At 45.1% G+C, this 26689-nt stretch overlaps 2 protein-coding genes and 1 long non-coding RNA gene across 16 annotated transcripts in view; 1 reads left to right on the top strand and 2 right to left on the bottom strand.

The window, feature by feature from the left end:
- Spn (protein phosphatase 1 regulatory subunit spinophilin) overlaps nucleotides 1–26689 on the bottom strand; it is a 36569-nt gene that overhangs the window by 8376 nt on the left and 1504 nt on the right. For 11 of the 14 annotated variants that reach the window (XM_070280641.1, XM_070280642.1, XM_070280645.1 and 8 more), the window contains exons 2-4: nucleotides 20774–21111; nucleotides 16849–18356; nucleotides 6585–7668 (exon numbers count right to left, since the gene is read on the bottom strand). In XM_070280641.1, coding sequence (XP_070136742.1) covers nucleotides 6585–7668; nucleotides 16849–18349 — 2585 coding nt within the window. In that variant the 5' untranslated portion in view covers nucleotides 18350–18356; nucleotides 20774–21111. Of the gene's footprint in view, nucleotides 1–6584; nucleotides 7669–9226; nucleotides 9293–16848; nucleotides 18357–18564; nucleotides 18769–20773; nucleotides 21112–26689 lie in introns of those variants that run through there. The other 3 variants (XM_043214251.2, XM_043214253.2, XM_017252935.3) reach the window with 3 other exon arrangements.
- LOC138926466 (uncharacterized) lies at nucleotides 7809–8851 on the bottom strand. The gene has a single exon (XM_070280652.1). It carries the CDS (start codon nucleotides 8745–8747, stop codon nucleotides 7833–7835), a length of 915 nt encoding a protein of 304 aa, XP_070136753.1. The 5' UTR covers nucleotides 8748–8851; the 3' UTR covers nucleotides 7809–7832.
- On the top strand, nucleotides 15413–16321 carry LOC138926351 (uncharacterized). The gene is made up of 2 exons (XR_011442838.1): nucleotides 15413–15713; nucleotides 15776–16321. It is a non-coding gene; the product is annotated as an uncharacterized lncRNA (long non-coding RNA).

The following is a 26689-nucleotide window of genomic DNA, read 5'->3' as shown; positions in this document are numbered from 1 at the left end:
GTACACTCTGCCAATCATTGAAACACACACATGGTCTTAGTTGTTGCAAGTGGCTGATTATGTTGTTGATAATGAGAGCCGAGTGGCAGACACTACCAGACACTGAGGCAACATCAAACAGCTAAAAGTGGTAGTCCCCCCAGCTAGCTTCACCTGTGCCATGCATTTAAATGGCTTTTTCAGCAGCAACTCCCTCCATTCCCATTGCCATTTTCACACGCAGCCCTACTAGCTGTATGTTAATTAGTTGGCTCTAAAGCGCGTAGTTCCAAGCTCCCCCCAGCTACCGATTTGGGGCTCTTCTATAAACAATACCATTTGGATCAGCATCAGCACGAGCTGCTCAAATCCAATCAAACAATTAGCCAACTTTAGCCCTCTTGGCCAACAATCGCCAAAAATATTGGCCATTTCGGAATAAAACAAAAAACTAAACTCTAAGCGGCTTACTGGGAATAGTTCAGGATCGGAATGGGATTTAATCCTCTACTCCTATAGTCCCCTTCGAGGACCATGTTGTTGTTTGTAATTAAAATAAAATGGAACACTCTCGTGATCAATTGGTGGAAATGGGGAATGTGTGCCACTAGGTTCCCGCTGGGCTTCAAACTCCTGAAGCGTACGTGTCGCTTAAGTACACCCCTTTCCGCCCGCAGCTGCATGCATAACAGAATATTACGCATACGCCGTGTGTGACGTGAGAAACAGGATGACAAAGTTCTTGTCGCTGGCAGGGGAGTGGGAGGAGGAGGGGGAAAATAATTACAAAGTCAAAAATCAGGAGAACGCGGAAAGTAGAAACTCTAAGGATTCAACATCCTGTTAATGGATGTTTAATTGTCATTTTTTGTTGCCCATTTATTGGGGCACGCTGTCCTATTAGGAAACCCAAGGTCAGCTCCTATTCTTTCCCCATATGCATGTGTGTTCATAATTAATTTAAATAAAAAAAAAACCGCCAAAAGAAACCGCAGAGCAAAAGCCTTGTCCTACAAAAGCGGAGCCACATGCGAGAGAAAACCAAGAGAGAGTTCAGGACTCATAAACTCACTCAAGAGCGCTCGCACTCTCCCAGGACGAAATTGGGGAAAAAATGAGCTGAAGTCTCCCCTGGTGAGCTGGCGGCTGAGTCGAGTTTCGGCTGCGCTCGTCCTGGCCATGGCCCACAATGACGTCATGTGTCTGACTCGGCCAGCCTTCTATTGTTGCGATAAATTTAACTGAATTTATGTTTAGTCATTCGTGAGCTTTACAGTTTACAGCCCTCGCGTATTAATAGCTGCTGGCTCAGATTAGGGAGTCTATCCTAGTCTGCCTTTATGTTCGCCCATGAGAAACGTCATTCACAAAAGCAGTACTATTTTTGAAATTTTTTTTATTTTTGGGGAAAGTTTCAGATTTTTAGCCAGTTTTTGGCAAATATTTTAAATATTTCTTCAACGATTCAAAAACGGAATATCAATTATGAATCAAAAAGCTAAGAAGCTTTAATTGGCATCAAAAGATACAAAAAATTGAAAAAAAAAATGTTTTCTTAATTTTTGGTCAAAATCATGATGGAACCCTTAAAAAAAAATCATAAAAATGGATCAAAAATTGTTGGGTCAGGTTTTGATTGATGCTGTTGCTACTCGGTTTTCTTAGAGCTGGAAGGTATTCCATGATCTGATCAGCCAAATATTAGCAAAGTTATGAACATTTTTCGATTTTAATATCGGAAATTTTGTATATGGTTTTTAATAATTTTTAATTAAACCAAAATCGAAGATTTTTAATCAGTTTTTATCAAATATTTCAACTATTTCTGGACAGATCACAAAACCGAATACCATTTATGAATCAGAGATCCTAGCCTCTTCGATCTGCATTGAAAGATTTGAAAAATTTAACAATAAAATTTTTGGTCCGATTTTTGTCAATAACCACTTAACCCTTAAAAATTTTATTGCTAGTTTTTGATAAAAAAGGATGCATCTTCGAATCCCAAGCTCGGAAATGTATAAAAACATCTGCTTTTATTAGCCGAGGTACATATAGACATTTTTGTGTCCCTAAAATACCTAAATTGGAACCAGTTTTAAGAGTTTTTTTATATGTCCAAAAACGTAACTTTTCATTAACATTTTATTGAATATTTTCACTATTTGGTAAGCGATTCCAAAACGAAATGCCATTTATAATTCATGGATCTGATTCCATTCGATCTGCATCCAAAGTTTCCAAAAATCAAACCACAAAAATTTTGGCAATTTTTTGCTAAAAATCATAAGGGGTACCCCTTGGAAAATTTTCGAAAAATGGGTAAAAAATTATATTGCCTTTTTTTTGGTGGAAAATGATGCTCCTTTGAGTTCTGAGACCGGGAAGGTATAACATTTCAAGATCTGGCCAGTAATAATAATGGCCAGCGAAGTAATGGATAATTTTCCATTCAGAAATACACAAAAAATGGCACAACCTTTTAAGATATTGTTGTTTTTGACTTCAAATACCTTATGTAATTAATTAAATAAAGTTTTAAAGAGTTTGAGAGTTTAAAAATGTCTCTTTAGAATGACAAACTAGATCGATGTACATCACATGCATTAAATTTAATACTTTTGAGACCATTTAAAACGACAGGATTTTGGGTTTCGAACCGATTTTGGAGTGCTTCGGGGCTTTAAATATAGGATTTATTTGCATAAATTGGAGCAATGGCGGAGGTTAACCCATTTAGCTCTTAATCATATGCAGAATCCGAGCGTGCAGAGCAGCAGCGAGGGAGTCGAGAGAGGTGGACCACCGATGAAAATTGAAAACGGGATTTTATCATGGCGAACACGTACGATAGCACAACAGCATTCCTACATACAGATGTACACTGTACAGTGCACACCCCCCCCGATGGACCGAGTGGCAACAATCAGCCAGAAACAATATTTACTGCGTGTGCACCAAAGTATGCAGCAAGGAAATCACAATCGCGCAGAAGGATGGTTGAGGAGGAGGCGGAGGCGGAGGCGGAGGCAGGACATTGTTGGAAATGACAACTTGGCAACAATTATATTCCAGAGTGCGTGCCCGCATGTGGAACGAGTTGCATGGCCGGGTGGATGTGGATAAGCGATGTTCGATTGAAAATCCATTCGATTCAAGTAAAATGACAACAAACTGTATCCTGTACATCCTGCCAATCAAACGCTTGAAGAACCTCGGCCTGCCCCGAAGGGTTAATGAAAGCCCCCGCCCTCGTAGTAATCCTCTAGAGGTGCTCCAGTTGCCAAGTGCTGGCAAAAACAATTTTAAATACATTTTTCGCAAAACTTTTTCTAGCAAAAGTTGCACCCAAAAAAAATGCAAACTTCAATAACTTTGCTGCATAAAACTGAGCGTGGAGGAGCGAGTTAATGCCACACTTTGGCACTTCCACTTGCAATCAGCGTGTGGCGCCTCGCAGCAGGCATCCAGCCCAGCCCCGGCCACGGGAGAGACAGTGGCACTGTCACACTTCTACTATTTGTCCTTGTATCCCGACGTTATATGCGAATTAGCAGAAAACTTCACGCTTTCCGACGCGGCGGAGCTATAAATTCCACTATTTGCCTCAAACTGAGGACTTGGCAGGAAAACAAAGTTACGGAGGAGAGCTCGAGCCATATGGAGTGGTCCAGAGATGGGAAATGCATTAGAAAAGGTGGGTCGAGTGGCTGCCGAAGTCGAAGAGCCACTACCCTCGCATTATTATAATAGTAATGGCCTGTGAGGCAGGGTATTCCGAGAACCGATTGAAATAAATACCAATAAATGGACCAAAACGTCATTCGTGCCCCATTTCCGTGCTCCGCTCGAAACTTTGTGCACCGCCTCTTATGTGGCACTCTTTGTTGCAACTAAGAGGGCGGGGAATCCAGGCCGAAAGGGGCTGGAGTGGGCGTGCGATAAGCCAAGCACACAAATAAGATTACGACGCCGCGGCGTGGCAGGGGCAACAATAGGAGAAGCGGAAGAAATGCACTAAAAACGCGAAGCCAGAACCAGAAACTTTTTCTGAGAGCCAACCAGAAATTAAAATAGAGCCCAGAGCTCCAGCGAAAAAATTCAAAAGGCGCCAAAAGTTCAAAGGTAAGGGGTCCAAGCTAACCAGCCAGTGGCCGGCAGCTACGAAAAGTTAAACCTCCCAAAACTATACCCTCTTACTAACTAAAGTTAAACGCATATTTTTGTAAATTCCAGAACTCTACTGGATCGGAGAAGCACTTGACCATCGAGAGGGCTTTGGGGAGTGGAAGGCATCGTGTCAAGGACAATCGTTTTGGGGACAGTGCCGTCAGCTGGGCAGGCTGCCAAAAAGAATGGCAAGGCCACCAAAGAGTCGCTCCTGTTGAGCTCCCAACGTTCGCCCGGAAGATGAATGCATTGGACTCGAAGATGGCTCCCTCTCCTCTGGCCAGGACCTGCATCCCAGCAATTTATGTAAAACGTTGAAGAGTTGAATACAAAAGGCTGGCACTTGCCACATGTGACAATGCTGCCACTTCCAGCTGAGCTGCAAATGAATTTCAATTTCCAGTTCGAAGCCCCCACAGGGGCGTGAAGTTTTTCAATTATTTGACCAACTGGCGCTTTTCCCCTCGGCTGGGAAATTATGAATTTTATTCGCCCCCTCTGCGAAAAGTGGCCGACTTTACAAAATCATAGCCAGAACCCCCTGGATATGTTAATTTTGTGGAGCGGAGAGTAACTATTTCAAAATAATTGCTCGTAAGGGGGAGAAGTGCACTTTAAACTCTCTCCACCTTTAAGAAGACCACTACTACTTGCTCCTCTGTGGCACTTTAAGCTTAAAAGCCCGGTCCCGGACTAAAAGCAAACTTGGCTGAATCGAATTTGGGTGACTAACCGAGGCGATGGCACCCCGGAGGAAAGCAAAGTGGATGGCGCGACCATATTGAATGCCAAATGAGCGATTAGCACTTGTCGCCTGGCTGATGTCTGCCAGGATGATGGAGGAGGACTCCTCCTCAGCTTGTTTTTATGATTGCATTACCTCGCACTCTCTACACAAATTTCATTTGAATATCTGAACGAAGAGGGAGTATAAACCGAATAGCTTCCTCAAAAAGACATCGCTTGGATAGCCACTCAACCTTAATGTGATTAACCCAAAGGATTCCGATTACACAACCATTTGACAGCTGAACCGCAAAAGCCTCAATGGAGGTATCTTTGGAATGCACTGGCATTCAATGGGCAACCACAAAGACATCCAATCAAGTGCTACCAGCAAACAAATCATCATCATTAGCAACTCGCATCCGGGCCAGTGCCATTAATGCATTCGAGGATACATATGGGCGGACGACCGGACTGGACTGGTCATTCGACAGGTCACCACGGGATCTGGCCACTAACGAGGCTCGCCCGACAGAGTTCTAATTAAAAGCCAAAAACAGGAGTACTTTCGGACGAGATCCTGTTCTGAAAATTAAATATTAATATTATAGTTAGCACCTACCTACCCAATGGTAACCTCGTTATGGTCCTTGTTTTAAATTTAAATAGTAACTACTTTGGTATTTATTTTTCGCGGTCTAAACGGATTTTCTCGGTGTGCTGAGTCCTGATTCCTGAATTTCGTTTTCCCCGCACGGTTTTCACAAAAACACACACACTTTTTCCCAGCCATGCGACAGGACGAACGAGCGGCGGGCATGTGATTCGAGTTGCTCCGAAAATGCAGGACAAAACTGCACGGAAAATGAGAGAAAAACTCTTGAGTGGAAAGTGCATGCAGGGAAAGCTCTCGAGTGGAAGTTCGGCTTTCGGCTCGGCTCTCTGGCATCGAGTGGAGTGGAGCGGAAGGCTCATAAATAAAAAGGCCAAAACGCTCGTCTAATTGACGTATGCGGGGACCCTGGCGCTGGAAAGGAACTACGGGTAAGTGTAATTTTTTCCGTGGCTAAAACGAAATTGGGTATTTGCGTGCGAATATGCCAGGGGTAGCTGTTATTCCTGGTACTGGCTGGTAATAAATGGCCAAAAAAAAAAAAAGGCGTCGGAGCCACCGGCATGAAAACTATGGGGGTTCTGAAAGCCAAAACGAAATGGCTGGGAAATCGCTTGAAAATTGCAGTCGATACTGTAGTGGGCAGTGGGGAGGAAGTGGTACTCCACCTGGTTTACAATAAATCAATGGCAAGTCAATTCTTTCGCAGGAAGCCAGGCCAAGAATAAGAAGGCCTGGATTGAAGTCCTCATCACAAAGCGCGTTTGGCGGCTTCCAGCTTAGAGGAGGCCTATAAAGGAGCCTTCCAGAGCCACCAGCACTTCCTCAAGATGAATAGTGGCAGACAGGGCCGGCTAGTAAGGTAAATATTTGCTCAAGATGTGGGGTCACCTGCCCGGAAGGAAGCCAAGGCGAAGGCTGTCTGAGAAAGCTTCCCAGATGAATGTCCTTAAAGCTGTCATGCAGGACTGAGATAATATTAGCATGCATTACAAAAACAAAGAACTTAAATGCTAATCTGGCTAGACCAGACAACTCTAATGCCTAAAAGGACATGCAAATGCAACACTTAAAAGGATATCTTAAGGATACAAACCTTGAGCTCAACAGTCGTTCGGCCTCGGCGGCGGTCATCTCATCGGCGAAGCTGTCCACCCGCGGCATGGGGGCTTCTGGTGGCGCAAGGGCCACGTTGTGGGTCACATGGACCTTGATTACCTCGTCCACCACATCGTCGATGAGCTCCACGTCCAGGACATCGCTGCCCTTGAGGTGGTTGAGGATGTCCTCCTCGTCTTCGCCGGCACTGGTGTCCGCGTACTCCAGGTCCTGCATCTCCAACGAGCCCTGGGCGGTGGGACGACGTTCGGGCAGAACGGGTGCCTCCTCCTCGTCCTCGTCGTGGTGCACCTCCACCACCAGGTTCTCCTCCTCCTCCTCCTCAATGTTGTAGTCCAGGCCCTCCTCTTCGTGGGAGTCGATGGAGGCAATGGGGGCGATGCCCTTGATGAAGGACGAGCGAGCTGGCGATATGGGAGGCGTCGTCTTTGCGCTTCCGCCTCCGCCACTCTGCTCCTGGACGCTGTTGCTGCTGCTGTTCCGGCGTCGAATCGGGGACACCACTCCCACGGGCGGGGAGCTGTAGACTCCGCGGTGCAACGGAGATCCGTCCACGCTGGAGGATGAGGGCGACTGCAGGTGCGCAGCCCTAGAGGGTGCGACGGGCTGGGCGTCCTGGACGTCCGGCTTGATGATGGCGTACACTGTACTGGATTCCCGGCCAAACCCATTGGCGCCATGGAACTTGCGCTGCATGTCGGTCACCTTGGCTGTGTCGTAGAGCTCGGCCTCGGAGCCGTAGACCTCGCGGCTCTCGCTGCCATCCGGATTGAGGCGGAAGCCCACATCGACGTAGTTCAAGCTGTGCTGCTGCTGCTCCTCCTCCGATGGGTCGTAGGAGGGCTGCAGTTTGGCCTTCAGCTCCGGCGTAGACTCGTTGAATCCACCCTCGTCCTGGCTGGCGGTGGAGATCATGCTCGGGGGTCGCTGGCCGAGACCGGCGGCCGGCATGTTGAATGTAATGCTGCTCCGCTTGTTGGCCACCCTTTGCGGCGATCCGGAGCCAGATCCCGGAGTGGAATGTTGGGTGATGGCCGGAGTTTCGTCCACAGATTTGCGACCTGAAACAGAGAAAGGAATTGGAGGATTAAAGAGGGTGTCTAGAGCATGTCCTTTACATATCTTGGAGTCTTTAAGGTAAAAATAATAAGAAAAGTTTTCCATTTAAAATTTATTCGTCCTCCCTAAGAATACACGGCAAAAAAAAAAACAATATAGTTAGAGGCTACTCGAATAACAACTTGATGAGATCCTTCTGCATGTTCAGGAGCAGGTTGATGCGCTCCGTGCTGAGATCCCCCACCACGGGAGCGTCAAAGTCCGGGTCCTTGTGCTTGTGGATGGCGTAGAAGTCCCGGTAGCGGCGCAGCTGCTGCTCCAGGAAGTCGTTCCGCTTGGAGTCGTGTTCGCCGCGCAGCTCTCCCCGGATGAGGTGCAGCAAGTGGGAGGCGTCATCCTTGGAGAAGGAGTTGGAGGCCAACTGGTTGCGGTTTGGGGATTTGGGTGGCGAGGACCTCGAGCGGTAGGTGGCCGGAGGCTCCATTAGAGTGTAGCCGGAGGCTTGGCGACTCAGTTCCTCCTCGCTTGTGGAACTTCCCGGGTCCCCGAACCCCTGAGAGCCAGGAAAGGAATGGCCTGCGGAGTAGCGGCTGCAATTGGGTGGATAATAAGACTCCTCCCGGGGATTCCTAAAGGAGCACTGTGACTGAGACATCTGACCCCGACTGCAGCAAGGGGCGTCGCGGGCAGTCGCATCATTGTTGGACCTCTGCATCATAGTGGTGGCGGCCTGCATGGCGCAGCAAGTGGCCTGACCAAGGGCCAGTTCTTGTGGCGCGTTATCATCAAAGTTCACCCACTCCAGCTCCTCGGGCGGCTGCTGGAGGAAGATCCCAGTCAGACGCTTCTGGTTGAGGCATACACTGAAGTGGCTCATGAAGGCGTTGCGCATCCGGAGCTCGTAGATGGTGCTGCACTCGAAGGTGGTCAGCTTGTTGAGCCACATCCAGGCCAGATCGTACTCCTCGGAGCTCTGGCAGAAGGCTTCCTCCAGCTCCGGCAGGCAGTCAATCATGACCACAAAGTCGTTCGAGAGAAGGGACTTGTCCTCCTCGCACTCGGCCTGCGAAGTCTCTGGCATCCTTGTAGTTCTCCTTAGTTTTGTGTATTTTTTTCTCAATTTCGTAGAAACGGATTCCAAAAGTGTCAAAGCTTAGAAAGTGACTCAGTGACTCGTCCAACCAAAGTGTTTTGACAACTTAATGAATTGTTTAATTAATCGGGCCACACCATCACACTCATTTCCACAATTTATTTATTTAGAGATGAGTTTGGAAAACAGAGATTCCCTAATGGACCTGGACACGGACCATCTAGGTAGTGCTGTTGCCTGGCAGACGCTAAACCTGTCAACGATCGGCGTAAATATAGTCGCCCACCCACACGCTAGATTTCTTTATACACGTCTCTCAATGGGCCCCAGGGGGATCCAAAGCAGCACAAGAGTATTGACTATTTCGGAGGAATGCCGTGGAAGTTCTTCAAGATATTTATACGCGGAATGTGTTAGGTATTTTGGGAATATTTTTAGTTTTTTACATGCCAGACGGCTAAACTAACCTCGACAGGATTGGCAAAGTTTCCGCAAACTGAGACACATTTTTGTTTGTCACAACTTCTCTATGGCGTGAACCTTTTCAATGGTTGATTATAGTTTCAGGGGCATGTTGTGGTCTATAGATGGATCTAGAGATGTCTGTTGTATCTAGAAAACGTTGCTAAAGATGGTCAACAAACAAAGTACCCATGATGTGGGGATGCTGTGATAGCTAATCTAGGGGTACTCTACTTTAGGAGCTACTGTACTCTGGGAGATACTTTGGAAGCTATCTTAGAAGATACTGTAGGATGTAAAATCGGTGCTACCCTACAATCGAGAAGATACCTCAGGAGCTACCTTAGCAACTTTCTTAAGAACCAGTCTAGGAGCTACTCTAAGAGATACTCTAGTATATGTTTTAAAATATACCAAAGGGGCTACCATAGAAGCTACTTTAGGAGTTAATCTTGGAGCTACTATAGAAGCTACCCTGGGAGCTACCTTAGGAGTTGCTACTTTAGAAGTTACTCTTGGAGTTACTTTATGAACTACCTTGGGAGATACTCTGGGAGATACTTTAGGAGCTAACCTTGCAGCTTCCCTATGAACCACCTTAGGAGCAACTTTAAAAGTTACTCTTGGAGCTACTCTAGGAGCTTCCATAGGTCCTGCTCTAAGAACTACCCTAGAAACACAACTAAAAGCTACCCCAACCTAATTCCAATCAGAACCACATTGACTTTCAATCAAGAGCAGCCTGAAAAATTAATGCCAAAGCAAACAGTCTCCAAAGAGACAGTTCGATGAGAGGATGAGAGGCGAAGGCCGGGCCAACGCGGCGTATGTGTAATTTCTGATGCGGTTCAAGTAAATAAACTTGATGAAAATCGAAGCCAAAATGCGAAGGTCACTCGGCAGCTGGGAGGGAGCAGTGGGAGGCGTAAGGCGGGGCATAAACAAACGCAGGTCGCACGGGCGAAATTCAAAATCGATGAAAGGCAAAGAGAAAATCGCCTTTTGTTCACTTTTCGTTCTGTTCTGCAGAGTATTGTATAATGAGATGCGAAAATTAATGAAAAAGCCGGTCCCGAAATAAATGCTGTGCAAAAAATACAAAAGCCATGAGAACAAAGACAATTAAAAAAGTAAAGGCGAGCAAGTGCCCGAAAAAATTCAATTTTTTTGTACAAAAATTAAAGAGAACATCATTGGATAGGGATATTAAATTCATATTCTAAGCAAGTGGAGGCGAGCTGCCTCTTTCTAGTTCTGGGAAAATGAAAGAGTTTTTTGCAGAAATGCAAAAATAATTGTTGGAGAAACCACAACAGAAGGGGAGCCAAATTATACAAGACAAACGGCAGTTGTGAGAGCCCGAGGAAGTGACAAGGAAGACAAACAGGAATGTCAAGACAAGAAGCGGAAGTTGCTGTCAAAATGTGCCAAGAGGAGGAGATGTGGGTGGGTGGCTCTCATCTCAGTCGCCTCCAGAAAGTCCGAAAGTCCTGACAATGCAGATATGCAATAGCCATATGCTCGAAAACAAAGGAGCTTTTCCCAGCAAAGTGGCTTACACACATTGGCTCGAAATAAACACAACTTTGGCAAAATATTTGGAATTTGAAAGTGCTGGGACACATTCCAAGAGACACACAATCTCTATGTATGCAACGGCTACATTCCTGTCCAGGAAAACACCAAAACGAATGCCATTGCAACCTCTGAATGAAGAAAACTGCAAACACATGACAATGGCTGGGTATTTCTGCTGCGGCATACAGTTTCAAATTTTAAAATAAACCCGGCGGCAGACGGGGAAGTGCCAAAAGTGCCAGACGAGCGATAAAAAAAGTATTAACGTTTTTCGGCAATGCCAATATTCTGGGCCTCGGATGCCATGGTGCACTCTTGCCAGAACGCAGTTCTCTGAACTGCAAAGAGCTAGAATTTTTCCAGCAATTAACGATACTCGGCATCTACAGAGTCACTGATCTCTGTCTTAATGAAAAAATACTCCAATTAGGGTCACTTGGGACGATCTTCCTCCGTTGGAGAACCATTATGCAATGAAGCCACTATTCCTACCTTAACGCTTTTTTTTTTTTTAAGAAAATGAAGGAGCAACACTTTCCCGACGGAGGCCAGAATATCAACTGACCGAAGCGAACGAGCCTGAGCCAGACCTCACCAAACCATTCAAGACATTTCCAGACTCAAGATTTCAGATTTCAGATTTCCAGAGCGGAGGATCCGTTATCAGCAGCTGGAAGCCAAATCTGCGGACCTCACGTGCCCCTCAAAAGCCGAACCAACCCACACCCATCACGACCCAATCTCATGGTTACTGTGTATGTCTATTCCATCTATCTATCTATCATATATGCCGGGGCAACGTGCGGCGAATAATTTGTTTTGATTTGTCTTCTTCTGTGTCGTATTACTCTAATCTTGGGAATTCTTTGGATTACGCGTTCAGAATCTTGTCACAATACGATTGCGAAAGTTTTCGGCCCGCTTATCACAGAAACGCGACATCAACTGCTGGCCGGAGAGATCGCCAGCCGAAAAATTTTTCGCCTTTTCAGCATCGCCCCAGAGAGACGTCTCGGAAAACCGAGAGTGCTGCGAGGAAAATTCTCTTTGCCATCTTGGGGCCAGACATCTGGCAGCCGAGTCACAGGGTGATCTGAGTTCCCAGCGACCGCGATCTGCGATCCGCGACAGCTTTTCCGAGGGCCGCCACTTGACAAGCCGCCAGATTGCAAAATCCGCAAAATGAAATGTTGGGAAAGGCCAGAAACTGGCATGATGGAGCGACAAGAGGGTCGCGACGATCGCCACATGTCAAGTGCTGGGACAAATTCTCCCACCAGTGGATAGTGATATAGTCGTGGTCTATCTAATTATAAAAATTGCCTCGAAATAGCTGGCAGTAGAGGGTGGTAGCTACATTCCGAATATAAGAATCTAATGGCTAACTTTATGCCTATATCAACTAGGCTTGAAGGGACATCCTTAGAATTATAATCCTAGGCTATCCTATTAGATTAAATAATAATTCTAGTAATTCTCTTAATAAACTATAAATATTTTTCAATTTACATGGCACTTAAATAGCTAATATTTCCGCGAGTATCTCTCGGGTGGTCAGTGGAGAACGTCAGAAAGTGGATGTCAGAAGCCCACGCGTCTTCCATTAACGCCAGAGCGTTGAACTCTTGGGGGCCCAGCGATGTCTTGCGATGTCCCCCTAAAGAAAACTAAGTATTTCACAGATAAACCTTATAGAAGCTTTTGTCAACAAGTTCCTCTGGTTGGTGTATCGGCTAAAAGCTTTTGCTAAACAAATATATTTGTATCTGTATCTTATTTTGAATTTTGTTTTGTATTTTTGTCATTTTCGCGCCATGTTGACTTGGCGAAACTTTTCCGCGAAAAGCTCCTCTGGAAAAAGTGCTTCAGGAGTGTGCGCAATCGCTCGCAAACTTTCCCAGAGAATCTATGTAGATTCCCGAATGAATTTATTATTGTTTCATATGCCGGCTCTTTGTTGAGTGTCTATATGTGTATAGTCTCGGGTTTGTCTTTGGAATTAGTTCCATCCTCCATCCTTCAGAGCAGGAAACCCCCTTCCAAAGCTCTCATTAAACTATTTTATTTGAAAATCAAGAGACGACCTTGTAATGATGTTATTTCCCCGAATTATGATGTTTACACGAGCCATCTAATGTTTCTCTGTTTTGTTTTCAGTGCACACTTGGTGCACTCCGCCTCCCTGCCACGGAGACCAGCTGCTCCAACTTTCGACGGGGCTAGTGCTTGACTAGTATTTTCCGATTTATTTATAAACTCTTGTGCATGTGACAGGCGGCAAGCGGTGGCAGCAGGCGGCACCAGCCATTCAAATTTCTGCCATGCCACCTATGCATGCCCGTATTCTTGCACTCGCTCCCCCAATCGAAATCCCAAGGCCCCCATTTATGAGACTATGGCCTGAAACAATCAGAAAAAGATACTTAAAACGCAGCGGAGTAGGATAGAGAAAAAAGGGTAGAGAACTAAAGAAGCAAACATATAAGAGGGAGGAGTATTAAGAAAGGGGTATTACTCCAAGTCGACTTTGTAATCGATTATATCACTTATACGCAGTTGAAGAACAGAACTTGAAGGAATATTTAATTTTGGTCATTTTCAAGACAGAAAAAGGTTTATTAACCGGGGTATACTTTTCAGATCCTGAAATGGCATACCTTCCCGTTCTTAGAACTCCGAGTAGTATAATTTTTAATCAATCCCTGGCGATATAATTATTTTTCGTAATTTTTCTAAGGGGTACCATCATTATTTTTGTCAAAAATTTAACCAAAATTTTTTTTATCTAGTTTTGGCATATTTTTGTGCAGTTAGAATGGGAATGGATCACTGATTAATAAATGCTACTCCATTCTTAAATCGGTTGCGAAATAACCGAAATAATCTCAAAAAAGTGAAGAAAAAGCTTATATTTTTTTAAATTAAAAAATTTCACAATTTATGGTCACAATTTTTGGATTTTTTTTATGGAAAATGGCTATAACTTGGCCAAAAATTAACAGATCCTAAAATGTTATACCGTCCCGAACATATAACTTCTGGGAGCATTATTCCCAACCAAAATCTGACCTTAACTTTTTTGACCCATTTTTCGTAATTTTTCTAAGGGGTACCATCGGAATTTTGCCCAAAAAATGACTAAAATTTTGTTCGTATCATTTCATTGATGTTTTCATGCAGATCGAAGCGGCTTGGATCTCTGATTAATAATTTCATTCCCCTTTTAAATCGGTTGCGGAATAATATAAATATTCGAAAAAGAGTGATTGAAAAGTTTACATTTTGTACATATAAAAAATATCAAAAACATTGTTTGAATTTTTCAATTTTTGAAATGGAAAAAATGTTCATAATATAGCTAATAATGATCATATTCAGAAATGTCATGCTTTCCCGTTCTTAGAAAACCAAGTACCTCCATTCTGCATCAAAAATTGGCAACACAATTTTTGACCCATTTTTCGAAATTTTTTTAAGGGGTACCATCATGATTTTTGACAAAAATCGGACCAAAAATTTTATTGTTCAATTTTTAAAATCTTTCAATGCAGATCGAAGAGGCTAGGATCTCTGATTAATAAATGGTATTCGGTTTTTGAATCTATCCAGAAATAGTTGAAATAAGCGATATTAAAAGCGATATACCAATTTTCCGATTTTGAAATAGAAAAATTTTCATAACTTGGCTAATATTTGTCAGATGTAGACATGGAATACCTTCCCAATCTTAGAAAAGAGAGTAGCATTATTTTCTATCAAAATCTGCCCAAACCATTTTTGACCAATTTTTGTTAATTTTTTAAGGAAATCAGCATCACCCTCATGATTTTTTCGAAAAATTGAGCCCAATTTTTTTTTTAGATTATGTTGCATCTTTTTATGCAAATCGAATCTTATTAGACTTCTGATTTTGGATGGTATTCCGTTTTTCAATCAGCTGCGAAATAGTTAAGATATACGCTAAAAAGTGATTGAAAAGTTAAAAATTTAGGCAAGTAAAAAAATATCAGAGATTTTTAAGTTTTAAATTTTCGTGCCAGAAAAATGTGGAATACATGGCTAAAAGTGGGCAGACGTCTCTCCAAAAAATATCTCTATAATTTAGGAATTAGATATAGATAATAATCTCTTAAGGGGGGACATCTGAGTAACAGGCCAAAAAAAAGCGGTTTTTCTCGAATTTTTTTTGGCCAAATCAAAACAGCTAATCGAAAATTTGTAAATGGGGTTTTATTATATTATATTTAAACTACACAATAAAATTTTTTTTTAATAAATCGAAAACAAAATGGCGGCCCTGCAGCCCTTATTCGTAGGCCCTATTTTTTTAAAGGGGGTCCATGGCCGAACACCTAACGTCCTTAATTTTTGATATAGAACAAAAAATCAAGTTTGGTTAGTTTCTTTATCTCAACGGCTATCGACACACGTAGGATTTTTTCGATATATTGATTTTTTCCAAAATGGCAAGTGATTGAACAAAATTTTCAATTTTCACTAACAAAAAACGTCACAAAATTGTTGATAAAAAAAAAAGTAAGCAAAATAAAAAAAAAATCCTACGTGTGTCGATAGACATAGGTATTCTGAGTATACTGTCAAAATTTTAGATCGATAGGTTAAGAGTTGTTCGAGTTAGGTGTTCGGCCAACTCAAAAAAAGTGGTTTCGAGAAAAACGCGTTTAAAGTTTTAAGTACTGTGGGATATACCTGTGAGGCATCGCCGCAGAATGAAAAATTTCGACACTTAGACACTTTTGCCGGACTCTATCTTTTGATATGTCATTTTTAAGACCCTAAAGTATTTTTTAAGCGAAAAAAAAAAATTTCGATTTTTTCAAAATTCTACTCAGATGTCCCCCCTTAAGTCTATTGATAAAGTTAGAATCTATCTTGTAGATGATAATAAATATTGTAATTTTAATATCCCAGATGAAGGTACAGCTTAGTTTCCTAAACCTCATATATCTTTTCAGTCTCAAGCCAGCGAAGCAGTAAAAGAACTCCTCGAGCAGGGTATAGCCCATCTAAGACATTCCCGAGGCTGGGCCGCGGACTGAGATTTAGTGCTGAGGCTGGTGGCGGAAATGCGGCGTGCAAATTCCAATTTTGCAATCAGCGGAGAAGAAGGCAGCCAAGGCAGAAGAAGAGCCGTGGAGCAACGCATCATTGAATTTTTAATCTGGCATTAATACAATTTTATGTTTGGAGCTAGAAGAGGAGGAGGCCTAGGCCCAGGTCCAGGAAGGCGGACGGAGCAAGACGGAGGAGAAGGAATCCCAACAAAATCCGCGGACGGGCCTCGGACCATGAAGATGGGCGACGACAGATTGTGAGCATTGCACTCGAGAGACTCGGAGTTGCAGAAACGGGAGCGGGACGGCAGAACGCTGGTTTGGAATGCTGTCGAGCTGGGCCCTGTGGGCTGCGTTGGGGGCTGCATTTGATATGCCTGCTGTGTTTGACCCATATTGGAATTTGCCTCCAGAGTAGTCGAGTACACTAAGAGAAATAGTAGCTAGGTAGCTTGTAGTTGGTATTATAAAAGAAGATGTAGTTTTTCCAGTGTTGCCCAGGAGGGAGGAGGAGTAAGGACAGGTGGGGTGGAGCACGGAGCACGGAGCACGGTCTGAGGCGGCGCACAAGTCACGATTTGTACGCCGCTTAGAAAAGCTTGTAATGAATGTGGGATGCAATGGAATGGAATGGCCTGGCCCGGCAAGGCCTGGGATGGGATGGGATTAAATGGAATGGAATGAGCCGAGCCGAGCCAAGCCAGGAGGGCCATGCCATGCCAGACAAGCAGGCCAACACACAAAGGGAGCTGGAAGGTGTTTGAACTCGAGGTAGCAGAGTTCATGAGGAAGTGACCTGGTGTAGTCCGCTTTGAGCCAAATGCCCTTGTTTGGAACTCCCACAGGGAACCAAGACATGAGTAATGCCTCTTTTTATCTAGTACCTGATATCAGTGCTATCAGTGCCAACTTTATCTTGATGGCCTGCTCCGCCATTGTCGTGGAGCTTTTCTTAAATTCCTAATGGAACTCACCTTCATTTTCGCTGCGCAACCGGCGGGGCATGCCCTGGGGGTACTCCAGCTCCGACTTCTCTGTGGACTCGTTTTCCTGCTTCTCGTCCTCTGTGTGCGCCGGCGAGGAGGGACCCGAGGAGGCGCTGGCCACCGGAGATCCCGAGGCCGCGGAATTGGTGCTTCCGGTGAGGCCGTTTCCGGTGTAGGACACCTGCCCTGCTGCGGCGATGGCATTGTCCACGGATCCCCTCTTGGCCGGCTGGACAATGTAGGAGCTGTTGGTGGGCGAGGCGCAGGACGAGGGCGTGGAGCAGTCCGTTGTGGGCGGGGTTTCCTCAATGAGATCTATGGACTTTTTGCGCGGCTTCTCCGGTGGAATGGGTGCGTCTCCGCTGTTCCGCAGGAGCTCCTGCTGCTGCTCCTGGAGCAGGGACCTCTGCATGGCGGCCGTTACTGCCGCGGACTTGGCGGGCGGAGGTGGCGGCGAGTTCTCCGCCGTTTTCGTGGGCGACTGACGCAGTCGCTCCTGATTCAGCTTCACCGGACTGACGTTCTTCGGCTTGGCCGCCGGAATGGGCGGAAGGGGGGGCGACTTCACGGGGCTGCCGATCTTCCCGCTGCGGGGCTTTATCTCCGGCGGAGCCTGCGACCTTGCCGGAGGATTGGGACTGGTGTTTGCCGGCGGTTGTGGTGGCTCCGCCGCCGGCTTGGCCACCTTCTCGCTGTCCATGATGAGGCCCGTGCCGGGCACCGTCCGGATAATGTCGCACCGGTTGAGGTCGCTGTGGGTGCGACTGGTCTTGGTCTTGGTGAAGTGGGAGGTCCACTTCTTCTGCTTCTCGATCAGCTCCCTTGAGTTGAACTTGCGCTCCGGCTTCTCGGGCTTCTCACCACCCGAGTTGGCGAACAGGGCACTCACCGAGCCGACGGGAGGTCCTCCAGGTGGCGGTGATCCCTCCTCCCCCGACTTCAAGCGGGACAAGTTCGGCTGGGGAAACTTGACGGCCCCTCCTCCCTGGGGAGCCTGGCCCGATGGCTCTACAATGAACTTGCTGTTGCTCAGGCGCTGTTCGCTGCTCGGCACTCCGTTCTGGGCTGCGGTGGCATTGTTGTTGTTGTGGACCAAGGACACGCCGGATGGGAAGGGGGTCCTCCTCTTCGGCGGCGACTGCGACCTGTCGGAGGAGCGCGACGAAGAGCGGTCCGATCCGTCGCAAAGGTTGTCCTCCCGGGAGCCGCTTCTCAGAAGCCTGGAGCTGACATTCGAGTTGGACTCCACCCCAAGCTTCTCGAACAGAGCTCGGGCGTTGTTGAACCTGGCCGAGTGGGATTCGGTGCGCACCGGTGTGGGGTTGTGGGCAGCAGCAGCGGCGGCGGCGGCAGCTGCATGGGCGGCAGCCACGGCACTCAGTTGCTCCACGGGCTGGATCTCGATGGGCTTGCGCTGGAAGATGTTGGCTATCTGGCTGACCTTACCCACGGCGGCCGGGGCGGGGGCGTGATGCATCGATTTCTCCATTTCGAAACTGCAAGAATAGAAAGGGAAATGGTTTATACTTGAAACTAATGAGGAGGAGTATATAGTTTGGAATGCTAGCTTCTCAGATTCGAAACCCATTCACTTCCGGAGTGCTATCTACCAACGCTATCACTGTTACCTTCCAAAGAGCACCACCAGCCGCGCCCCAAATGGAAAAACTGATTAAATCGATGGTTGTGGCTCACTGCCATTACCTTTGCCATTTTCTCGCCAATCGATCGCCTCTCCGACAGACTTTCGCAACGATTTTCACCTTTTGGTTTTGATTTCTTGCGTTTATGATTTTCTTTTGTTGGTTTGTTTACTTTTCTGTATTTTTTGACAAAAATTCACGTTTCACAACAAACACAATTAGAGGCCCATTGATGACTCGTCGAGGTGCTCGGCGTGTGAAAGTCATCGCCGAAGTGAGCAAAATTTCAATGTTGTGCTTTGGCGATTAATGGTATTGCCAGCTGGCAGGGGATTGGGGCTTTCTTTGGCCAGAGAGCCATCGAAAGAGAGGGCGCGACATCGGGTTGGTGGGCTGATAGGCTCGTGGACTGATAGGAAGTACTACGGCTTGGTTATGATTTACTCGATGGACTAAGTGGGCTTTCCAAGGGCTCTATAGATGGTAAGGGATATGTTTCTCCTAGTCTCTCTAGCTTATACCTCTTATACCTCATAGCTCCATTTTCGCGCCACACTATCTACAAAGCAGACAGCCGAACTTATCGCAAAGTCAACAAGCACCCAGCCGCCCCAGAACCCCAGTAAACAACACCCATGTCCACCTAACTGGGGAAAGGGCAGGGCCATGCCCGTAGGAAGACAAAGGCTGCCTCTAAACTGTCGTTCCTACTGCTTCCCGGGTCTTGTAAATACATAGGTACTGATACTAAGAAACCCAAACCTATCTAATCTAAGCAGAATGTGACCCTGAAACAAGATGGATGAGGCAAAAGATTAGACTAAGAGACTATCTTATCCGGTAAGCCAGTTGGGCGTGTATGGATGGAGGGCTGGGGGGTGAATAAACAAAGAAGTACAGCCCTCAAGACTACCTACTTTAGAGAACTAGACAAGCTATTAATATCCTCTTATCAAGTCCTAATTATAGACACCCTCCTCTCCAGATCAACACCTCCATTTGCATAAATATGGATTAAGACTCACTATATCATCATTTTAAACCATTATCGTGGCTAAATGACCCCGATCACAACGATAACGATCATAATTAGCGCCTCGCAAATGACACAAAAACCCGTTTACCCGCTTACCCGACTAAGGGGGGTCTCAAATTTTTGCATAAAAGTTAATTGCAGTCGGAAAATGTTAAGCTGAGCTCGTTAGCCGAAACACGTGCAGTGGAGGCCTGGGAGACACCCGATCCCGAGGTGAGCAGCAGGTAGCCACCGCCATGTGTCATAATTGCGTCACCATTCAGTCTACAGAGCTCAGAGCGTGTAACGAAAACAATGTCAACAATGAAATGATGGCCCCACTCCGAAGAGCTCTAGAACTGCTAGGAGAAGTGCCAAGATTGCGAGCAATTAGTGAGCCCCAGGAGTTCTTGGAGCTGGCCTGTCAACTAGTTCCCAGGAATTAAAAACTAAAGCTGGCGCCAGAGCAAGTATGATATAGTTACAGAAACAGATGGAGATTATGAAGATTATGATGTTGGGAGCCAGCGGAAGAACAATAGGGTCGGGGTTAACTGAAAGACAACCCGATTTCAGTTGGACATTTACTTTTGGCCTGATCCGAGCTCCAAGAACTAACCTTGGGGAGGGGGGTTTGGGTCTAAACTTGTCCGCCATGGTCGTTACAAGAGACTTTCCGCGTAGGCCTCTGCACTTGAAATAAAATCCTATTAAGAATATTATTATTATTTGACTTTTTAAAAGCTCTAGAGAACTGTCTAGTTTCAGGCCATTCAGTTGCATTATTTTATTGCCATCCCAGATGCCTCCGACACGGTTGCCCCCCCATCTCCCCGACTTGCAGTGAATAACAAACAAGTTGTCGCTGTTACTGCCTATTGTTGTCAGTCAGCCAGTGGTTGGTTGGTTACCTGGTCTTGTTAGACAAATTATGCCAATTAGACGGTGAGAAAACAAGTCGGATAGCCTAGCAGAGTACTAGATGCCAGGTGGTGGGGAGACCTGAATGTGTATCCAAGTCCCGATCTGTTGGCTACCAAACTGGATTGTCGGTTGGGTTGGGCACCTGGGACTGGGCTTGGTCTGGGTGGCTACAATGTGTTTACCTCACAAGTCTTTAAAGGACAATCAGTCACTCGCTGAAGCTGTCAGCCTTGGAGATCCTGAATGGGAGATTCAATACCAGACCTCGGAATAAGAGACCTCATCTTTAGACCTCATTTATCATCTCTCACCTCATTTTTGGATAACTCACCTTGTCTTGGCCAACTAGTAGGTGCTTCTTAGCTGTTTTTGGTTTACTGCTCCGGCTGATCCTTCTTCTTAGAGGCAGTTGCTCCAAACACTTGTCATGGCAGAGAGGGCCTTAGGTTTCTTACAAGAGTAGGTTTCCAGTTGGACCAGATGCCTCGACCCGACTCCACCACTTCCTCCCACTCGCTGGCACTCAAGCGTGGCTGGCAGTCGCTGCTGTTTCTGTGGACGTGGATGTCGTGGTTGTCAGCCAATCAACCCACCGCTGGCCTCATCGGTGTCAGCATTTTTCGTGTGTGCTGGGCTGGCTTGCCTTGCGAAAGATGAAAATGCAAATTTCTGCAAAAAGCCAAAGCAGTAAGAGAGAAACATATATATATCATTTATTAAAACTAGTGGGTCTCAGTTGAGACTTTAGAGGAAAGAGGTTTCCTAGCCAGACCCTCCTAATGGCTTCCAATGTTTGTTTACCAAATCCTCTCCTCGAGCAAGCCACCTTTTCCCCTTTTTCGAAGTGTAATTCGAGTTCAATGAACCGAAAAGCAGCCCAGAGCTAGCCTCCGAAACTGAATGGAATTGCCACATTTTAAGGTGCCCCTCCAAGGCATACGAAATTAGTTTCTTGCCGGGCCGGGCCGGGCCGGGAAATTGAAGGTGAAATGTTGTGAACGGAAGCAATTAGTTTCATTTGGGGTATGGAGCTGAAACTAAAGATACTCTGGGCAAAAACAGAGAGAAGAGTTGAAAACCGAAAACCAAAAACCAAAAACCGGGGGCGAAAGTTGAATCAATTGATAAACAAAGGCCGTTTCCAGTAGCCACTCGGATGGTCAGTCGTCACTCTCTCCCTATATAGTATGTGGTAAGGCCACCAAGCTCCTCCAACCAGCTTAAGGCAGGTCTTGGAGTTATGGAAGATAAACCTTAAACTTTTATTAAATATTTAGAATAAACACACTGCCTGGCAGAATGAACTTTCCACTGACTTGGCAGCAGGGCTCTTAAAAGGCAAGACCACATCGGTGAGCTAAAGACTCTAGCCTCTAGCCTCGAACCAATTTCAGACATTACACGTATCTTCCCAGAGTCTCAGAGCTTAAACTCCGAACCATAAAAGGTGGCTGGCCATAAAAACGAGGAGCCAGCATGACAAGAGAAACCAACACCTTACCGGGTTTACATAAAACTTCTTTGTAACTTGGCCAGAAGGCTATAAAAAGAGACATGGAATCTACAACAAAATAGAAGATATTAGTACGTCTTCATCCCTTTAGAATTCGCACACTTCGTGGGACTACCATATGGGGGTTGAGGTGCTACTCTCTCCAAGACTCTCTTGTAGATTGGCTTCCATCCGTTATTAGTCGCCACCACCGGTTTGATCGCCAATTGGTTCTCTAATCTTGATTGATTTTAATTGAAAGCCAATCCAGGTGGCAGCACATTCTAATTCTGATCTACTTAGGCTTCCATAAGATATCTAGTTTATGGAAAGAAAAGTTGACATTTTAGAGGAAGAGTGGCTGTGAGATAAGTGGCCAGTTTACAATACTCTTTCTCAAAGATACTCATACTCAATCTAAGCCTGTTAGCTGAATTATGAAGATACTTTCCCCATAATAGGATTTTGTAACACACTGGTGCTGTTGGGTATAATATAGACTCGATAGCCTGCTTCTGTAATTGTTAGCAACTTGCAACCGTAACTCATTTTTATGAAGCATGTTTTGACTCAAAAAACTAACAAAAAACTATCAAAAAAAATAATCATATTTAAGACAATCGAAGTAAATTGGGAAATATTGGAAATTACTCATTAATGAAGCAGTGGGGTCTTATAGCTAATATCGATTTCGCTATGGCATGAGATCTAAGCCATGATATAGTCAGTATGTATATCATCATTGAAACTATAACTAAACACTGAAACTATTGTACTTATAGAAACTATAGTTCAATATAAATAATGAACTAAAGTATAAGGCTGAAAATATAATAAAATACTGAAACTGAAGCTATAGAACCAGGGGTTTTTCTAAAAATCACTAGATATAAGTAAAAGATTTAGATTAAGAGATGCTGTATCCCAAAGATACAGTCATATAGGCTAAGATTTACATGCTTACATTACCCTTCCCATGAGCTCAGATGTAATCTGTAATCTTTGTAATGAAAGGCAGGTTAATAGAGCTCCATAACTTAAAGCCTTTAGAAAAGATACAACTTTCGGAAAGAGTCTTACTATCTCTTCTAACTTTAACCTTTGTTAATATCTATCTTTCTATCTATCTATCTTTTCTTATATTTTTTAAATTTCTAATTATATTTCAAACAGAATATTACCCTCTCCTAGTAGTCATCTAAGTAGAGTTCATGTTGCAAGTCACTTTAAAGTTAAATAATCACCCATGTCGCATTAAATTAGACTGGAAGAGCACGTGGCCTCGAGCCAAGGCCTCCTCCTTACACTGGCAACCTGTTTTCCTGCCACAAAATCCGTTTTGGCTAAAATACGGTGAAAATATCTTAGTCTCTATCGGCAGATATCCAAGCTAACATCAAGCTGCCCAGCTTGGACAGATCCGGCAGCGAAGACGGATCGAACTCCAAGAAACGAGTTATGGTAGGAGAGCTGGCCATGTTTGTGGAGCTTGGCAGCCGGCTCTGCCGTTTATGGTGTCGTTTCATTGAGGCAATGAACTTGACATTAGTAGGGCTTCCTCCTTCTGTCGTCTGCCGTTTGCCGCCTTGCGTGACTGACTCTGCCAGACCTGGAGCTGGAGAACCAGAGAGTTTCTCAGGCCAGCTTTCAAGGTATTCCCTTCCATGCCAGATGGGTTAGGGAGGCTGTTTCTAGCCACGACCCTGACCAAAGTCTCGACAGACATCTGGCCGCCAGCCTTAACCCCACTCTCCTCATTCTCCACACTCTTAACCCCTTTCTCCACGGCTCGAAAATGAAAGCAAAGTCGAAGCTTAAAAAGAGAAATATATTTTCGTTTAAAAAAACGATCTCTTCGCTTCGAGGGTCGCCCCCCTAGCCGAGCGTATCGGGGAGAGCGTGACAATGTCAACACACACCACAAATAATAAAAAATAAAAGCTAAACAAATAAAAAAGCGACTGGAATTCAACGCTCTTGGCCCCCGAAAGCAAAAGTAATGAAAAGTGAAAAAGGTAGCAGCTCCAAAATGGGCCATAATGATGGGCATGGGCTCCAAAAAGTCAAAATCTTAAATGTGACAAATGGTCTTTTGTAATTCCCCCCTCCAGTAATCTTGAAATGCACGTGAGGAGATATGGGCTCGCTGGAATGCGGAAAATTGCATTAAAGATGGCATTATAGAAACCAGATCTGTAAGAACTACAAACATGAAGAACTGCAGCCCTTCTATTGGTTTTCCTTAAAGCCAAAGGGATTATCGGCTCAGAGGGCAAAGGGCAAACACTGTTTCCAGTTGCCAGGTAGGCAGTAGAGCCACCCACTACCTCCCTCTGTCTGATGGCCTCCACTCACCACCGCCACTTGAGTCAAGTGCAGTCAAATATTTAAGCGAAAAAAATAGAAAAAATTCTGCACTTAAGACCCGCCAAGTGGGTGGCCCGCCGCCTTGAATGCTAATGCAAGTACACTGCCAGAAATAATATAATAATTCTTATATTTCTAAGATTTATTATATCTATCACTGTCATAGTTTAGTAGCTTTAGCTTTAGTTACTAACTAGTAGCTCTTATCTTGACTTGCAGCTGCAGCTTTGTGGAACACTTGCCCTCATCGTGATAGTCACGATGTCTAGAATTGAACTTGGACTGGCGCTGGGCTGTCTGGAGCGGCAGATCTTGGCTTATCGCTATCAGCTGATTCACACTCCCATTAAAATTCAATTTTCGCAACTCAGATGGCTCTCAGCTGGCTTCTAATTCATTCAGTTTCGCATGAACTTTGTCTCTAATGGCGCAGTTATGGGTCTTGATTCTACAAAGAAATGGATTAGACTTCTATATAAGATGTACTTCCTCCAGATATCGATTGCAACTCCCATCCTAAGACTCAGGACCACGCGCCGCTCGTCATTGTCAAGATACACACTTGGTCTCAGGGCTCTCCTTAACCAGAACTCCACCAGACATACCGTGGGCGGTGGGCGTGGCAAGTAAGAAGAAGAAGGAGCCTGAAAGAAAGGCAGAATCAAAGTTGACTCAACCTTAAGTAGACACTTTACACTTGGGTAGGTGTACCCTCCTCCTCCTCCTCCTCCTCTTTGGACCTCCTCCTCCTCCTCTTCCTTTAGCAGTTCCCAGGGCTCTTGGTTTGCCCTTGCCGGCTACTGTACTTTCCCGTGGATGAGGATGCAGTGGAAGCTAAGAAACAACCCTTGGAAATGCCAGCTAACCGAAAGCTTACACAAGAAGAAGCCTTGGGATTCTCACCCCAATTTTTTGGCAGTGTACTTCACACAACAAAGGACAAAGTGCAGCAACTGAGAGGGGAAATCGAATAAAAAACAAAAAAAAAAAATAAACTTTAGTCATTATTCGGGGCAGTGTTTTCCTCCAGCACTTGCCGCCCTTCCGCCCCCCACACTTCCTGTCTGCCTTACGCTCTGGCTTCCCCCCCCTTAGATCCATTTATATCCGCAGCTGCACAATAATTTAAAAAATAAAAAACCGAAAACACACATTGTTCGGCCACTGGCTCCATGACTGAGCCCCCATGACTGGTGGGCACTCTCCAGAGTCCACTCGAATGCATCCCCCCTCCGGATTAGCCAATGAAGCCAATGAATAGGGCCCCTCAGAGGGGGGAAAGGGCCTAAGGCCGCTAATTAACAAATTAGACAGCATTTTGGGCAGTTCCTGACCCGGAATCGGGGTCAACCGGAACAAGGGTGTGCCTGGGCAGGTGGAGGAGTTGTCCTGGATTCTTCGTAGGCCATAAATTAGCCACGTTTAGATGTCATAATCGGGTGGTTTCGCGTGCCAGAGGGCTGGGAACGGGCCTTGAAGGTGTAGATGAATGGCGCAACTTACATTGTTTACTAATTTTCGAAAAACCAGTCATGCAACTTGGCAGCCAGTTGCCATTCAGCTCTGGGGCGGCTGCTGCAATTGTAGGCTTCTGAGTTGCACAACTCCCCAAGTACTTGTTGCAAAAATATTTAAATTATTTTTTTAAATTTTAAGCAAGTACAATGGTGGTGTTCTTACTGATATTAGGTATGTATGGTATAAGGTATTAGCTATAAGGTTCACTAACCCCCAAAGACAAGTCTGGAGAGAGCTTATAGCTATAATATACCTATGTTCCTATAGTATATATATACATATAGTAGTTATGATGATCTCTGATCAACCAGAAAACGGCTACTTATATGGTGGCATTACCTTTTAAGCTGCCTCGGTTGTAGAGTCTAGAATCTAGACCCATATTTCACTGGAACTGGAAGCCCCCCGAGTCGTGAGCCAAACTTGTGCCAAATAAAGTGACGCAAGAGGCTGGACTCGGGGCCAGAGGGGTCTCCAAACTGGATTTGGCCAGCTGCGCGTGGGCAGCCTCAGATATGCCATCGATTTGGGCTTTAAAGGGGGGTTTAAGTAGGGAATAGACCTTAAGAAGAGAGCTATGCTGATCACAAATCTGTCCACTTTGGCTGTGGCTTTAATTAAGAATAATTTGTGGCCACATTTGACTAATTAATGAATTAATTTTATGCAAATGCCTTGAACTTTCGAAGAAAAATTCAAATTGCTGGAAAAATTTTATGATTTTTCAAGAATTGGAACAAAATTAAGGGGAAGAATACTAAAAATAAACAACAAAAGAGGAGCACTCCTCCCCCAGAGATCTCTACCCTGTTTTGTGGCTCCCCAATGGAGTATGTTTGTGGAGCAAAATGACATGGAGAGCAACTGTTT

The sequence above is a fragment of the Drosophila bipectinata genome, chromosome 3L, assembly GCF_030179905.1.
Source record: "Drosophila bipectinata strain 14024-0381.07 chromosome 3L, DbipHiC1v2, whole genome shotgun sequence".
NCBI classification, from domain to species: Eukaryota; Metazoa; Arthropoda; class Insecta; order Diptera; family Drosophilidae; genus Drosophila; species Drosophila bipectinata.
Note: the sequence above shows the minus strand (reverse complement) of the source record. Positions and strands in the feature narration are given on the sequence as shown.

Coding starts and splice junctions, on each gene's coding strand:
- LOC138926466 (XM_070280652.1), bottom strand. CDS start 8,747: ATGCCAGAGACTTCGCAGGCCGAGTGCGAGGAGGACAAGTCCCTTCTC.